Source organism: Brienomyrus brachyistius, chromosome 11, assembly GCF_023856365.1.
Source record: "Brienomyrus brachyistius isolate T26 chromosome 11, BBRACH_0.4, whole genome shotgun sequence".
NCBI lineage: Eukaryota > Metazoa > Chordata > Actinopteri > Osteoglossiformes > Mormyridae > Brienomyrus > Brienomyrus brachyistius.
In genome coordinates this window covers 15,386,543-15,402,249 of record NC_064543.1, presented here as the reverse complement: position 1 = coordinate 15,402,249, position 15,707 = coordinate 15,386,543, and the positions used below count along the sequence as shown (strand labels likewise).

At 39.5% G+C, this 15,707-nt stretch overlaps 2 protein-coding genes across 2 annotated transcripts; both read right to left on the bottom strand.

Moving 5' to 3' along the window:
- Window positions 1-196: 196 nt before the first annotated feature.
- On the bottom strand, window positions 197-10,084 carry btbd10b (BTB (POZ) domain containing 10b). The gene is given in 10 exon segments (XM_049029960.1): window positions 197-1,210; window positions 1,618-1,728; window positions 2,111-2,308; window positions 2,721-2,841; window positions 3,634-3,736; window positions 3,871-4,186; window positions 4,645-4,781; window positions 4,783-4,842; window positions 9,079-9,227; window positions 9,932-10,084. Coding segments are annotated over 9 exon segments (1,467 nt in total). The 5' UTR covers window positions 9,180-9,227; window positions 9,932-10,084; the 3' UTR covers window positions 197-890.
- A 2,507-nt stretch (window positions 10,085-12,591) lies between these two features.
- On the bottom strand, window positions 12,592-14,170 carry zgc:162634 (uncharacterized protein LOC555881 homolog). Its single transcript, XM_048969548.1, has 2 exons — window positions 14,021-14,170; window positions 12,592-13,884 (listed from the first exon to the last, which is right to left on the bottom strand). The coding sequence occupies exon 2, from the start codon at window positions 13,711-13,713 to the stop codon at window positions 13,498-13,500; it is 216 nt and encodes a 71-aa protein (XP_048825505.1). The 5' UTR covers window positions 13,714-13,884; window positions 14,021-14,170; the 3' UTR covers window positions 12,592-13,497.
- Window positions 14,171-15,707: the final 1,537 nt, after the last annotated feature.

Genomic DNA, 15,707 nt, shown 5'->3' with positions numbered 1-15,707 from the left:
AATGAGTATGTGGTACTGCACTGTATCCGGCAAACTTCACAATAAATAAGAATTATACTGTAAACTGCTAGAAAGCATAGCCACCCTACAAGGCCGAGGGAATTTACCTAAACATACCTGAAACCCTGATCCAGGATGCCAGATCTAAGCCAGAGTTACATCACAGTCCATAACTAAAGACATAGACACAAGAACATGGTTTCAGAGTCTTTATTAGACCAATGCTTTTCAAGTTTTCAACAAAAATGATCCTGAACCGTAGGAACCAGTTATGTCCAGCTGAATATACCCAGTCTAATGAGGAACACAGCATGAAATAAGCAAGCCAGGCAGGCGGAATCCAACTCCGGCTATGTGTTGCAAAAGAAATCAAATGTGAAATGAGAACTAATCCTAATGTTTAATGGGAGGTTACCCAAGGGGTGGCATCACAGAATAGATCCAAAGGTGACCCATGCTTCCTTGGTTGATTTTCCAACTGCCTTGAAGTAGCAGAGGGAAGTAGAAGAAACATACTTTAAGTGAAAGCAAAACTTAAACACACGTTAGCACCACAGTGCAACAGCTTGTACTCACCAAATAGGAACAATAAAGGAAAAAAAAAAAAATCTAATCTTAAGCCCAATTTCAAAAGAAGTGGGTTGGCTTAAATGTATTTGAAATACTTGATAAAAAATAAATCTCCTTTGGTCAAGTTAAAAAATAAAAAACGGGAAAATAACGACTGTCCCTTGCCTGAATCCTGCATCCCTCTTCGGGCGATACAGCAGACCAGGTCCTGTGGGATCTAAGGCTCTGTAGGAGGTGCAAAGGCATTTTGTCTGTTGTGGCACTCACTCCTTGGTGCAGCATGCAGGGGGAGTGGAGGGAGGTAGGATGGGGTGCTGCTCTCACACAGCAGGCGAGGAGACGTCGGGGTCTGGGTCGTTGCTGTAGTGGTTGCCAGATGGGGGGTGGTTGGGCAGGACATCCAGCTCGTCCACCTGGGGCCCGGGGTGCAGGACCACCAGCTGGTCCTGGGGGATGTCAGCGGCCGCTGCTGCCAGGTTGGTGATGGACTTGCTCTTCACGCACTGGAAGTCCACGTGACGGCTCTTGCCCTCCTCCTTCTCCCAGGACATGCGGATGAACGGCCGTTGCACGTAGTTGTAGATGACCTCCGGCCGGCCGCCGGGACGCTTCTTCACCTTCTCCTTGTATGTGGGGTAGCCTGAGTGGGTGAGCGAGAGCGGGAAGGCATTCATTGCCTATCACATTAACTCCCGTTTATGATGGCGAGCCTCCCAAAATGCCAGCCAGATACATTAGCTGAAGGCAGCTACCTGCTTACTAAGAACTTCCTCTGGGATATTGATGCACTGAAGTATAGGCATCCCACTGCGGCTGTGTGTTCAATACATGGAAAGTGATCCCAGACAACCGGGAGAGATTTGGCATAGAATTTAACAATGCCACCTTATCAATTATTTATCTTAAAAAGCTTTATATATTCTAAACCTCTCTTTAGACAGGTTTTTTGGAACTCTATTCAGAGGAAATCGATACATTGCAAGTTAACATGGAAGAGATATATTGGCAAACAGTTCATTTTGGAACAATGGGGAAATAAACTCTTACCTTCAATGCCTAATCTAATTTTCTTCAGTCCTCTTTCCTTTAAAACTGATTTGGCAACGTCTCGATTTTCGATGTACTTGAAGAAACGGTACAGCTTTGTGCTGTATATTACTGCGATGCAAGGAGGAGGATGTTAAGCCAAAACTTATGAAAAGTGGTGTTTTCCATAGTGCAACAGGTATTTGTGGGTGTGATACATTAGGGCTGTCAATGTCAGCATGTTAAATACCCAATTATACCACACACATACTTAATTATGCAGACATGATAATTAGATTCTATGAGAGAATTTGGCTGACAAATGTAGCCAAGTGTCGAATTATAAATGCATGGGGCAGTATTTGAATTGCAGAATTGAGTACATCTCAGCAGGAAATTGTCAACTGCAATACTGTGACACTGGCTGACTGTTTACAGCTGATGTGTAGCATGTTAATAGGTATGTGAGCAGTAAGGTAATGGCAAAGCTGTGTGCGGGTGGCCTTCCACTCACTCTGCGAGTACTCCTCCCCCATCTGCGGCGGGTACTCCTCGTCCCAGTCCACCACGTCGTCGTCCGTCAGCACTACGATGTGGCACTCGCGCTCGCCGCTCTGCGCGCTGGCCACCATCAAGGGTAGGATCATCTCTTCCAAGTAGAATTCAAATTGCCGCCGTGCGCCATCATTCGAAAGCTCGTGCATTAGGGCACCTGCCACAGGAAATGGGGGGGGGGGGGGGACGGACGGGGGGGCATTTAGGCCATGCTTCCTAACTCGAATGTCTTTAACAAGAAAATAGCATTTGTTAATTAGCCTGATAAGTGACTTGCTTAAAATATTCAGCTTATAAAAATACACTTGTGAGAACCATATTAATCCAAGTTATAAATAAGGAAGAAAATGGTCGTTTATGTTAAAACTGGAACACGCACTTCCTGGAATCATGCTGCAATGTTCTAGACAGACATGACAATTAAAACAAAAAATACGTGTCAACAAGCAAATGCCAAGAATATTTTTATTCCCAGTACTGAAAATCTATCTTTGGAAATGTGACACTAAAAGGCAACAGCAGACTGGACAAAAGCAGGAACGGAGCAGAATGGAAGGAAGCACACTCACTGAGATCTCTGCATTTGATAGTGTTGTAGTCAAAGGAGATGCACAGATAGTCACACGCCTCCCGTAACTCCGGAATAGAGATTCCATCAGGGCAGCGGATTATCCCAGATTTGTAGTAATCCTACCAGTATGGATATGCAAAGAACACAAAACACATTCATTATGGAGGCAGTAATTTCAAAAGCTTAAGAACTTTCAGTTTAGTTGACATTCCAACCATTACTGGTTGTAAATCCTGAAACCTGCTCCTGATTAATCTATAAACAGAACTTTCAGTCAAAAGCTGAGTCACACCAGAAATCCCTCCTTACTTATTTGTTGCTGTTTATAGTGACCACTCTGCCACAGCCTGATTTAATATAGTAGCTAAGACAGGATGATGAGCATTACTATCTAATCCTTGTAAACCAGTATTATGTAATAATGGAAAATGCACCAATTTCCTCATTTTTACACCAAGCAATGGTTTAGGCTGGTGTACAGATCCAAAATGTACAAATCTCCCCAGTCAAAAAGCCAAAATCGTTATACACTGGGTGATGGGCTTCCATCATGGGCTATTTCACCTCCAGATTAAACCAGCACCCTTGAATGACAGACAGTGTAAGACTTCAAATTAATTCCATTTGCAGTATGTAAGTGTAAGCCTTCTCCCAAAAATTAACTTGTGATGAACACTTGGCTAGTATTGCTTGTCCTTGTAAATTTTTTACTTTTTTCCCCCAATGCCAGTGATTTCATGATCTGAAAGTGATCCAAGTGCTACTTTTCACTCCTACTTTATTACTACATAAAGAGAGAGTGTTTTATTTGATGTTCCATCAAGGGAAAAAAGGGTGGTGATCAAACAAACAAAAAAAAAAAGCTAATGAGAACGATACAATTATAACATGAAAAAAAAAATCACTCTTACCAATATGGCTCTAAACACAGTTGAACTGATTCCTTCTGCAACTTCAAACTCTCCTTTCTCGTTGGGCCGAGTGAAATTGTGCTCCCTTCCGGAGCCAAACATTCTGCAAGACACCAGCTGCTCCTTAACATCCAAGTAAAAGCATGCTAAACAACTTTAAAGCTATTCATCACTCTATAGATCTACACATTTCTTAGACTATGGAGAAGCCCTATAGTGTTTAAATGTCATATTTACCTCCCCAGCATAGTGTTGGGCTGTGCGGTGAAGATGGAGGGGTCCACCACAAAGCGTGTATTGTCCACAATGAGGGTGACCCTCTCTGAGGTTCTCAGGTTACGAGCTCCATCCTTGGAGTTCTCATATATAAAGACTGTCTCGCTTCCGGCCAGGTTTAGGCCTGTGCCCAGTGCCTTGCAGGTGCCCTCGCTGCTTGACAGGCTGCTGTTGCGGCTGCTGATCACCCCGCTGCTGCTGCTGGAGCCGTTGGGAGAGGCCTTCAGGGGCCTGGGGCTGCTAGGCCGTGATGAGGAACTGGTTTCTCGTTCCCGGTCTGGTGGCAGGCCAAGAAAACACACACTCTGAGCCAAAAGGAAGCAAACTGATACAAATGTAATTGTGGGCTGTGAACTTCAAACATTTCAATAACAAAAAGTAGAATATTTAATATAAGAAACTTTGGTTCCTTTAAAAATGTAAAAAATTTGAGGAAAATATTGATTAGCACAGCAGTGACACAAGGGAAGTATTGACTGCTATTAATACAGTAGTCAAAAGGATGCATTTTACAGGAGGAATTATAAACGGGAATAACAGTTAACATGTATAACTTGACTTTGGACTTAGCTGCAAGGACTTTACAAATAATGTATTTCGTAATTGCAATTAGAATGCTGAAAACATTTGTTATAATCCCCAATGAAGGAGTCGGGTTTTCAAAAATAATCGCAAAATAAGACGTCTCCAACAGATGACTTAGAAGTGCAGAATTCATGAATCAACTATACAAACCGCTGTGGTGCTGGTGGGTGGGTGAAGTGATGTTCCTGATGCAGGGTGTCAGCTGACTTTCGCCCCTCTCATGGGAGGAGTCACGTGAGCGGTCACTGGAGCGGCGCCGGTCGCTGCGAACGGTCACAGCTCCCGCCGCTGCCATGCAGACTCATCCTGACCAGCTCCGTTTCCAGCCGAAAGCCGCGCAATTGGGCACTGGCACAACACAAGGCGCACACATGTATCCTCCATTACTGTACGGGAATAAATGGCTTTGCCCTTGTAAGATAACTACAAAGGTGTCCCTGTAGTAGAGTCAAGTTGCTTCCACCCTCCCCCATCTAAGAAAATTTATAAAAAAAAAACAAAAAAAAAAACAATAAAAATCTATGTCTCACAGTCTACAAAACCCCATTATGATATAACAAAATGTCAGACAAAAAAAATCTTTCGGATTTTTACAAGAGATCTGTCTTTTCAGAATAAAATGCACTTTTTCCACCCACTTAAATATGCAATAAATAATTGATAGACTACAAAACAGAGAAACACTGTGAATATATACACAAATTTGCCATTTTTCGCTTGTACAAGACCTGGCCATCCTGATCATACACACACTAAGAAACTGCATTATACTGTGTATAATTACAAACACAAACCTACATTCTGCACACGTGGCCATTTTCAGAAAGGACAGAACAGTTATACAAGTGCCCAGAGGCATTTACAACCCACATAAAGTTAAAAGAATTGTCACCAGGTCCACGACATTACAGGAGCTGCAGAACACAATCTTGTCTAAATAAAATCACCTTTATCTGTGACGGTGTTAAGAAATTCATAAAAGACTTTCCTCAAGGACACTTTACAGGGCTATAGCAAAGCAGCAGTTCTGACAGTTGAAAGGAGGGCCATAAACAGCAGCCTTTATTGTACTGACCCAGAAGGAGAAATGTCCATAATGCCATGCCTAAAAACAGCGTAATCACTCTTTCTCCATTTTAGAATTTGCAAAGGATAACATGAGTAATGTATTGCAGCAAAAAAAAAAAAGCCAACTTCCCAAGGAACTCTACCCAGCCCCGCCAATGCACTTTAGGTTATGGCTGCTTTGTTTTCAGTCATGGAATAAATACTAAGATTACGGTTTTCAGCATAACCATATATGCAAACCAGTCAACACACACACACACACACACACACACACACACACACACACACACACATCACTGCAATTCCTTCCTGTAAACAGCCCTTGTCCAGATCAACAATAGTAATGTCCTGAATTGGTCAAGTTCGGAGCCTGTGACACTGAGCACGTTTCCCACCTCTGTTTACACATGGAGTTATTGGCAAAGACATCAGGGGATTTCAAACAGGATGGCGTGAGGGAAACTAAGTATTATACCATTTCAAAAAGAACATAATTCGTATAAACTACGTCAATGATTGCAAAAAGAGAGCAAGTGAGCGATATTCATGACACGAGTGCTACTTCAGCTTTTTGCTCTGCATGCTGCAATGACGCTCGGTTCCGTCATCCGCGGGATAATGTAAAGCCTCAACATTGACAGCAGAACGGGATATCAGTACTCACATACTGTACTGTCACAGGCTGAAGACTGCTACATATTCGAAAAGATGGAGAGAAAAAAACAGTAGCAGACCGCGTGTAAATATGCCGCTGGCGAGTGCGAAAGGCGCGCAGCCGGGCCACACGAGGAGCGAAGCCGGCTCACTGGGAACTTCAGCGCTCAGTATCGGTTATATGTGCGTCAGCTCAGCGCTGCTCTGTATCAGATTGCCCGCATGTAACAGCTGGCGACTCGCAAGCAAGGAGGGAGGAAAGAACAGGCGTGGTGAAACCCTGCTTACGGGCCATCGCTGACTAATGCAGCTGTGTACGCACTGCTACACCCAACGAACGGCCAGCTGACGCAAAAAGGAGAAGCCCTTTTCTTACTTTTATACTCAATTTACTTACTGCATTTGTAAATATATCACAGCCTTCAGTTATATAGATTTCGCGAACAGACACCATAATTCAATGTATGAAATGGTTCAGACTTTGGACAAAGTCATTTCAAGAATAAATTTTTCACTCGCTATCGCCAAGCTTATACGTTATTCAAACTGAAAAAGCAAACAAAACAGAAATACAATATATAAATACATTTTCGAAACACGTACCTGTCAAATATGCGAGGCGATTTTAAGACAAAGCAACAGCAGACGAGCTGGGGGATGGATGCACAAAAGACTCGAACTCCTTTGTATACCGACGCCTTATCGACCTGATCAGCATCCTCGGGCATTACTTTTGAAGTTCGGCATATTTAGCAGCGTCCTTCTAACATGCTGACCGACTCGCACAAGCCTTCATTCACGTCCCATTTTGAGATCCGTTTTTTGATCGCACGGTCTCGCCTCGTAAAGACAGAGAGGAAGGAGGAGACGCGCCAGCCATCCGATTCAGACAGAGAGACCCGTAGCATTAGGTGTCATAGCGCTTTTTTTTTAATCAAAGATATTATTCTATCCTGCTGACGCAGTTAAGCGCCTTTTGGGCTCCTACTGGCTACTCTTCTCAGTAAGATCTTCAGAAAGCACGATTATGTAGGAGGGACTGACGGAAGCGGAAAAGCAAATAAAAGCGGCTGTTTTGGTTCACCGTTACAGCATTTAGCATACAGCGGTGATTCTAACCCAAATTGCAATTTGTGATTTTCTGTCTAACTCTGTCACTGAACAGTGCGCAATAACTTGATGAACACTTCAGTTAAGAAACCCACCTACCCTCGGAGTATTTTATTAAAGTACTGTACAAATAGAGTCCCGTGGTGCAGAGATGTATACTTCCCTTCGATTCACTGTAGACACGTAAAGTTGTGGATCGCAGTTTCAGCACCCGCAAAGGTAAAGGAAAGCGTCTGCAGTGCATCAGCTGACTACGATACTTCACTGTGAAATGCGTCGACGCATCATTACAGTATGATACCAGTCCTAGAAAACATTTTGAGGAACTCATTTCAGAAAAATCTCAAAATGACTTATGTGATTTATAATTATTAATTTGATAGGGGTGCACAAATCAGATTATAGAAAACACCCCTGTTCCACAGGAATGAACAGAATTTTACGATGAAAACGGGTGTATACTGGAACTGATCTTCAGACACTAATTTTATTAAATTCAAAACACAGGTTACCTGAAAAGGTCGTCGCTAAAATAAATGCGTAAAATATCAAAAATTGTAATAAAACAGGAAAATGTGATATTTCACATATAATACATTCTACCACTAACTGCATTATAGCTCAAAAGACATCACTTGAAAAATAAGAGTGATGCTTTTCAAGGATTACACACAAATAATAAAATCACCTTCATAACACATGACAAAGTATCATTTCCATTTCATAGAGCGGTTTTAGGCCAAAAAGCCAAGTGTGACCACGATGCAACTGGCAATCCTGACCTGCATTCAAAGGACCTTGGGAATGGCAGTAGAGACAGTGACTAATTGTGTCTGGCTAATGAAGGTTCGGGGGCACAGGTCTGATGGGGGCTGGAACATCGTGATGTATCCTGCTAGAGCATGAGTAATCTCCACTTTTTATTATTTATAATATGGAACCGTTGGAGCAAGCAACTGACATGATTCCTTCCATCTTTCCCTCCGAATACTAATGTGTGTTAAGGACGAACCACTGCTTTACAAAACTACGTCCTTTACTCATAAATGGCTTAAAAAGTAAGCACTCAGTCTAATGCAAAATTAAGTGACTATAACAGTACAGTTTCTTGTATTGTCAGAGAGGTACGATGCAGAATCATAACAATCTGCAAGGCGGATCTGACCAGTTTGACCTTGTACACAATACCTGGCATTAAATTTTCTGCTTGTATAATTTTTATTAAAAATAAAGAAATAACCGAAAGACTGCCTTGATTGGCTATAAAACAACCTTCTAAAATATATTTCTGATTAAGTTTTAATCATAGTGAACTAGAGAGATACATGACGGGTAATGGCGGTGGGATGAGTTTGCAAAAATATCCAGTTTCGAAACAGCCAGACTCTGCTAACTACACATGCTTAAGACATACTGATTAGTCCTTCAGAACAGATAAGGCAAATTGTACATGGCACTAACATATAGGCCATATATTATATCATAAGTTCGTAACCTGAACAAATAGCTAGTACTATCACCATAAGAGAATCAAACAAAATTACTGAACAAAACACTGCATTGTTCACCTAGTCCTTAACATCTCCACGCCCAGTTAATCATAACTCATTACATAATCACACTAAGTGGGGGACAACAAGAAGGATCCAAAGGTTTAGCTGAATAAGAAGTTCAATTCCAAAGTTTTTCAACCTGTCTTTTAAGATTAATATTCTTAATTCCATTAGCAGACGTCAGCTGGTGATCACTTACCTTGAGTGTTTGCAGAGTTTGCGAGGTCGGCTGCTAGTCTTCCGCTCCCAGTTTTCGGTATCACTGGAATTGCTGTCATAAGAATGTGGACGTGCTGCCATCACACGCACACAGATTACTCACTTGCAGCGAGTTCCAGTTTTCATAACCTACGACAAAACCACAACAGCGACATTTTTAATTTACTGATTGCACTGTGTGTTGGTTTATTTAATCGGTGTTACAACTTTAAGGAATTGATAATCTCCATGTTTTGGGGAGTATAAACCGCAACGTCAGCCCGGATGTGACTTGATACTACCGAACAACCATACATTACAATACATAAAATACAGTGTACGGTGTTACAATTTCGGCGTGGGAAAACTGCTGTCTTTCAAAAGCTAGTTTACAGTAGCTAATTTGACAGCTCTGTACGTAAATACGAATCTTAACCATGAGAAAACAGGGCAATAGGCGGGGGTTGTTGGAGAGGGGGGGGGCAGTTAGCATGAAACAAAACTTAACATACTGCAAGGTTAGGAGATCAGGTAACTAACATACTGTAAGTAAAATCACTTTGGCACAACAAAGCTGCTCGCTGCCAAAAACTCCTGCGAAATTAGTTCACCTAATAGTGTGCTAGACGCCGTCGTTCATAAAATAAAAGCAGACTGTGTTACTGTTCCAAAATGATGGTGTGGAGGCAGTTACACAATAACAGAGCGATTGTTAGAAAAAACGGAGTGATCGTTAAAGTATGAACTATTTTAACAGCTAGCTACCTCGCTAAATAATGTTATCCGTGAGTCTGAGACGATTAACTGGCTACCTTGACGCATAACACTTCGATCATTAAAAGACATTTTCTTACCTTTCCAAGGCCAGAGACAAATCGAGTAAACAGAAAACTAACACCTAATCTCTGTATTTTTAAATTTCCCAAAGTGGCTAAGACCCATCCTGACTAAAATGACAGGCCACGCAGATAACATCACGAGATGTGACTGAAATATCGCGAGAGTACAATTTTGTTTATTATTGAAAGATGTTTCCTTCCGGTTTGGGATACAGGGTGGGGAGCGATGAATAATGCTGTATTTCTTGTTTCTTTATTGATGTTTTGTGCAATTATCTTTGCAATGTGATTCAGCGAGACGTTCTTGTAGTGTGAGTGAGCATATGGCGTCGTAGGTGGCATATTTTGTTTATGTTTAGTTACTGAAATTGATGTTTGTTATTTGTGTTTATGATTGTCACTTCTGGGGTGAGAATGTGATTATACGTTTGACCTGTTCAAAATCTGTGTGATCATAATTTTGACAACCGCTTTCTAAAATCCAGTGCGTTTTCACCTCGAACTTTTAAAAACGTATTTCCCCCAGTTGTTTCTGGTTAATGAACTACATAAAGGCATCCACTTACGTTCCTCTCCAAGTGTTGTCTTTCAAGCCATGTCAGTTCCAAAAAGGCAAACATTATGTGTAGGTTTTGAATTTCATGTTTGCTCAGTTTAATGTAGTATTAATTCACATTAAATCGATGCTTAAATTCATTTAACAATATACATTTTATATGATACTCTTTTACATCATTGACGTATGTATATTGGTATCTACATTAAGTATTTAGAGCTGGAAATTGATTTTCTAACAATGGGAATACAATTTCACTGTTATATGGTGACACTGCACATTTTTACATCTGACCTTGCTGAAGACCCTAGTATTAAAGAGCAACTGTAAGTGGAATTTTAAATGTCTTGCATTTTTAATAAACTATGGTATTTATTGTAATATTTAAGTTTCTTTTCTTTCTTTTAAAAAACGTATCAGTGAGCAATAGCAGAATAAAATAATTTCTTAATCTGACATTAACATTTTTAATTTTACAAAAGCACTGTAGAAAAAGCAATAAAACATAAATCCATACATACAACAAATTGATGGTCATTTTAAAATTATTTCCTCAAAAACTGTAACATTTTTACATACATGTATTTCACGTTTGCTTAAAGGCAGAAGTCCTCATTCCTACTTGAAAGTGCTTTTTGTTTGCTCACATACACACTCAAAACAGGTGTCACTGATCCAATAATAGTTTTGAAATGTATAATAAAAACTAGATATTCTTTACAAAAATATTTATGGTGTATTTATTTTTCCACAACATGGAACTTGTGCTGTACCACAGAGTCTTCAGGTTGGAGGCTTTCTGTCCCAGCTTCACCTCTCCTGTCTGTGCTCCTGTGCAGAGCTGTGTGAATATCCATCAGTCTCTTTTGAAGCCAGTCCTGCCTTTCTTGGACATGCTTGTGCTCACTTAGGTTATGCATTAACTGCACTTCACCTAAGGACCGTTTCCTGTGGTTCCATAGAATAAATATAGCAGCAGGTCACGTCAAATGATACATTTCCTCATTTGAAGCATCTGTTCTAAAAGGATCCCTAATAAGAAGCTTAGTTTTTATACAAAGGTACATTTATTTATTTATTTTTTAAATTATATTTCTATTTTTTTTTATTACATAATTAAGACAATTTATATTTATGTAAAGACTTACCTCACCGGGCCTCCTTCAGACTTTGAGAAGCATATAATATAGAATAAAAATATTAAAATGGTTTTCATTTTCATCACCTGTCAAGTACAGACAAAAATTTTTAGACTTTTCTGCGGCTTTTTGAGCTGATCAGGAAAGAATGAATCTCTACACAGGGTTTTATAATCAAAATCGCAAAAATGTGTATGAACTTAAAACTAGAATAACATGATACTACACTGTCAAATGTATATAACAGCATGTAAAGTACATACATTTATTAATGTTCAATCATAAATGTATTTAACAAATTTACCTACCATTTTCTGCGGTGTTATCTCTGTTCCCACACACTATGTTGATTATCCTATTGGTAGAGAATATTGTGACTCTCCCCAAGGGCCTTTTATAGCTCAACTGGTCATTGATGAGCCGCATCCATTATAGATGGTGATTTATTAGGGTTAGCTCGCACGGTATATCGTCGTCAGTTCTTTGTATTGCAACTTCTGTGTGTTTAAGTGACGTCCTACCAGCACGTGAAACATAAATCAAGGACGTGCGTTGGCTTCCTGTGAACATCAGGTCCTGACATAAAATATTTGTGTACATTAAGACACCATATAGTAAATATCATTTTCCAACACTGTATTATTGGGGGAGAAAAGGTGCACCCAACATTTTAGGTACTTATTTCAATGTTAATTGCATGCTACTTACTATATGCAAAATATTTGAGTTATGTACAAAATCAATTCTTTTTACTTGCTGAACACAGAACTAAAATGTAGCTTTAATGTGTCTCACTGGAAGACAAAAAAAAGGACACAATACTACCTCTCGACAAAAATTTATAACTAGCCCTGGCCAGGACCAAGTTTCCTAGGAGACCGACAACCATGTACTATCTTACAAATGAAGAACAACAATTGCCTGAATGCGTGCAGCACACCCGTTTGGTCTGTGAAATGACGTCAAAGCAATGCCTCAGCATCAGATATAATGTTTATTTGTAAAAACGATTACGTCATTCTGTTCTGGGCATCTGGAGGGCAATTGCACCAAATGACCCCTTCCACCACCCACATTCTCAGCAAATTTAAAGAAGCAGTAATTTTAAGATTATTTCTGGGGAAATGTACATGGACCCAATGTACATACATACAGTTCAGTTCAATATACACATACTGTTCAGAAAAAATATGACACTTTAAAAATGAATGCATATTTTGTGTATGTCATATCTACATTATTGGTGAGATTCAGGTACAGCATCTCATTCCAGGTTACAGGAGTACGACCAGCATGGGATAGCATAACTCTTTTAGTTACATGTCCGCTACCTCACTTAGGCACCTGTTTCCTACCTGAAAAAATATGCAGATGCAGCCTTTCAATAGCATGCAATTGATTAGCAACATTTTTGGGCAGAATATGGTTAGCATTCCTATTCAATAACTTAAATTCATAGGGTTATAGTTAAGGAACATAGACTAGTTTAAAAACAATGTAACGAAAGTGGCATTACAAAACCTCATAATAGCTTGACAAAGGGAATGGAAAAAAAGAATCACTTGGTTTAAATACAACAAACCACCACATTATCAAGCAACCAACTGTTACTTAAATTAAATAATTTATAGACCAATGAAGCCACCTTATTCACAAACTGAAAAAAAATCATATATAGGCCCATAAGAGATATAATAATTTTCTTCAGTTTAATAAACACTGAAAAAGTATAAAAGAATACAAGTCATTAGTCACATAGATCCCTAATTACATCCAGTTGTCTTTTAAATCTTTCGAAAATTGCATTCAGAAATCCACCTTAAAATTATAACATGAATAGGAAAAGGCAAACTTGTGCCCAATCCAGTTCATTTATAATTCTGAAATTAATTGTGTCTGAAGAGTTTGATTCCTATCCATTTCCAAAGGTGGAAAAATACATAAACCGGTATAGTGACAGGCAAGAGAAGGCTATAGAAACACACACTACTCGTGCTTGTGCATCCCTGTGGGAAATTCTCATCCATACTAGCCGAGTAAAAAAGTCCCAAAAGAGACACGATTGGAATCAGGACCGTCACGGTGGAAAGAGAAAACACCATCTTGGTAGTCAGAATAGTCCATTAATTACTGTGCTTTCTCTTGATTTCTTCTTGAACAGAGTCCATGAAAATCACTTGTATCTCGGAAGCAAGTCCTTTAATACCAAACTCCACAAACTTTCTGTACACTGGTCTTCTCTTCGTTACTTGCAAAGCACAAACCCAACAGATCTGAAATAAGCAATTTAATATAGCCATTTAAATGTTAAAACAAGTTTAAACCGCAGCCAAACCTAGAAATCTTTCATTTCCTAAAGAGTAGGCAAACGAGTAAATCAAGATAAATGCCATGCCAAGCAGTAGATACCTGTTAATTGTTGACGTCCTTGACAAGAGTACATATAACTAGTTGCGGATAACATGCATGAAGCATATTCTCATTAAATCACAATAAAAAAATACACGAAATGATACTCCACAAAACGCTTGAACATCGCCACTGAAGTATTCCGGAAGACGACGAGAAACTTCCGGTTTTACAATTTCAAAATAAAAGTCTTACAAATTACGCGACTGAAAAATATAAGGAAAGTTATTTGTAACTTTATAAAAATTAAGAATATATCAATTTATTAAAACCAAATTTTCAATACTTTTAGTAAAATATTAATAGAAAAGTTCTTATGTTCATTCATCCCTTAATCAATCTTCATACCAAGGGCAGCGTCATGAACATACCCGAATGCATCATAGTACAGAGGGCACTGGAGCAAAAACTTTTTTTTTTTTAGCAATTTAGAGATGCAGATACAAAGTACTGCTTTTATTTGTTTTATTTTTATTGTATATGATTGGTCATGTAAATGTCAGGACGAAACCTAGCAGTAATTATTGAGATTTTTACAAACTATAAACACCGGCAAATTAATTTTAAGTTACAGCTTGACAATTAGCCACATTTTGGTAGCATATCGTGTTACGGTATCAGTCGAGGAAGGCATAACATTTTTAGCGGACTTTGAATAAAGTGTCACTTTTATACAGATTTCTTTTCAGATCAAGATGAACTGTACAACCTATACCTCCACAGAAAAAGTTTTTAAGGATTCCATAACAATCCCTTTTCTTCGTTGGCTTCATGTCCTGACAACGTCGGGTATTGACTAACTCATGGTCAGTCCCGGACGTTGTCCAGACGTGCAGCCAACGTCCAGAATGTACAGTATACCACAACCATGACAGCTTCCCAGCTAAGTTGGTAGAACGTCGGACATAACGTCGGCCCAACGTCATTTGCAGACCACATTAACTGAACCACTTTTTTCTGCACAGACTATTGTAGGGCGACAGCATAATTAAAGTTGTGTTACCGTATACTACCGAGAGGTGGTAGTATAACTCCTCACTTGACGGTATTTTTTGTGCGTTGTCTTCCCTAACTTCACTTTTGTTTTCATATACATATATGTATCCCTTTCTTGCGATGCTTCCATATAATTACTCATTTTAGTAATAAGGTTTTGGATATGCGTCATCAAAGTCACTGGAAATGTACCATCCTCAATATTTCTGAATATTTATTTTTATAATTTATTCCGTTTAATGCACATACAGTCCATTCAAAACCCATAGATACTGAAGACTGCTGCATTACATTTACCTCGGAGGTCGGAACTCGGAATGACGTCACACACGAGTTAACAGCGTTCCAGTACCGCAAGTCGTAAAGCCATTTAACAATACCAAGAACCCTTTTCAAAAAGCAAGATTTTTTGCTTATCCGGATATCTTGTCGGATTTAATCTACCTCAGTTTAAATGGTCTTTATCTTCGTTCAGTTACATTTAGCCTGGACTACCATAAATAATACATTAAACTAATAAAAGTAGTTTCAAGGAGAGGTTGAATTGGTTTAAATTCTGGCTGGTCTTAGGAATTTTCAGCTAAACCAATAACAAAAACCATTTTAACAGTGCGCGTCCATTCATTCATCCACCCATGCACCCATTCATTATGCATACACTACCTTTCACGGAAGCTACGGCCGAAGGGCA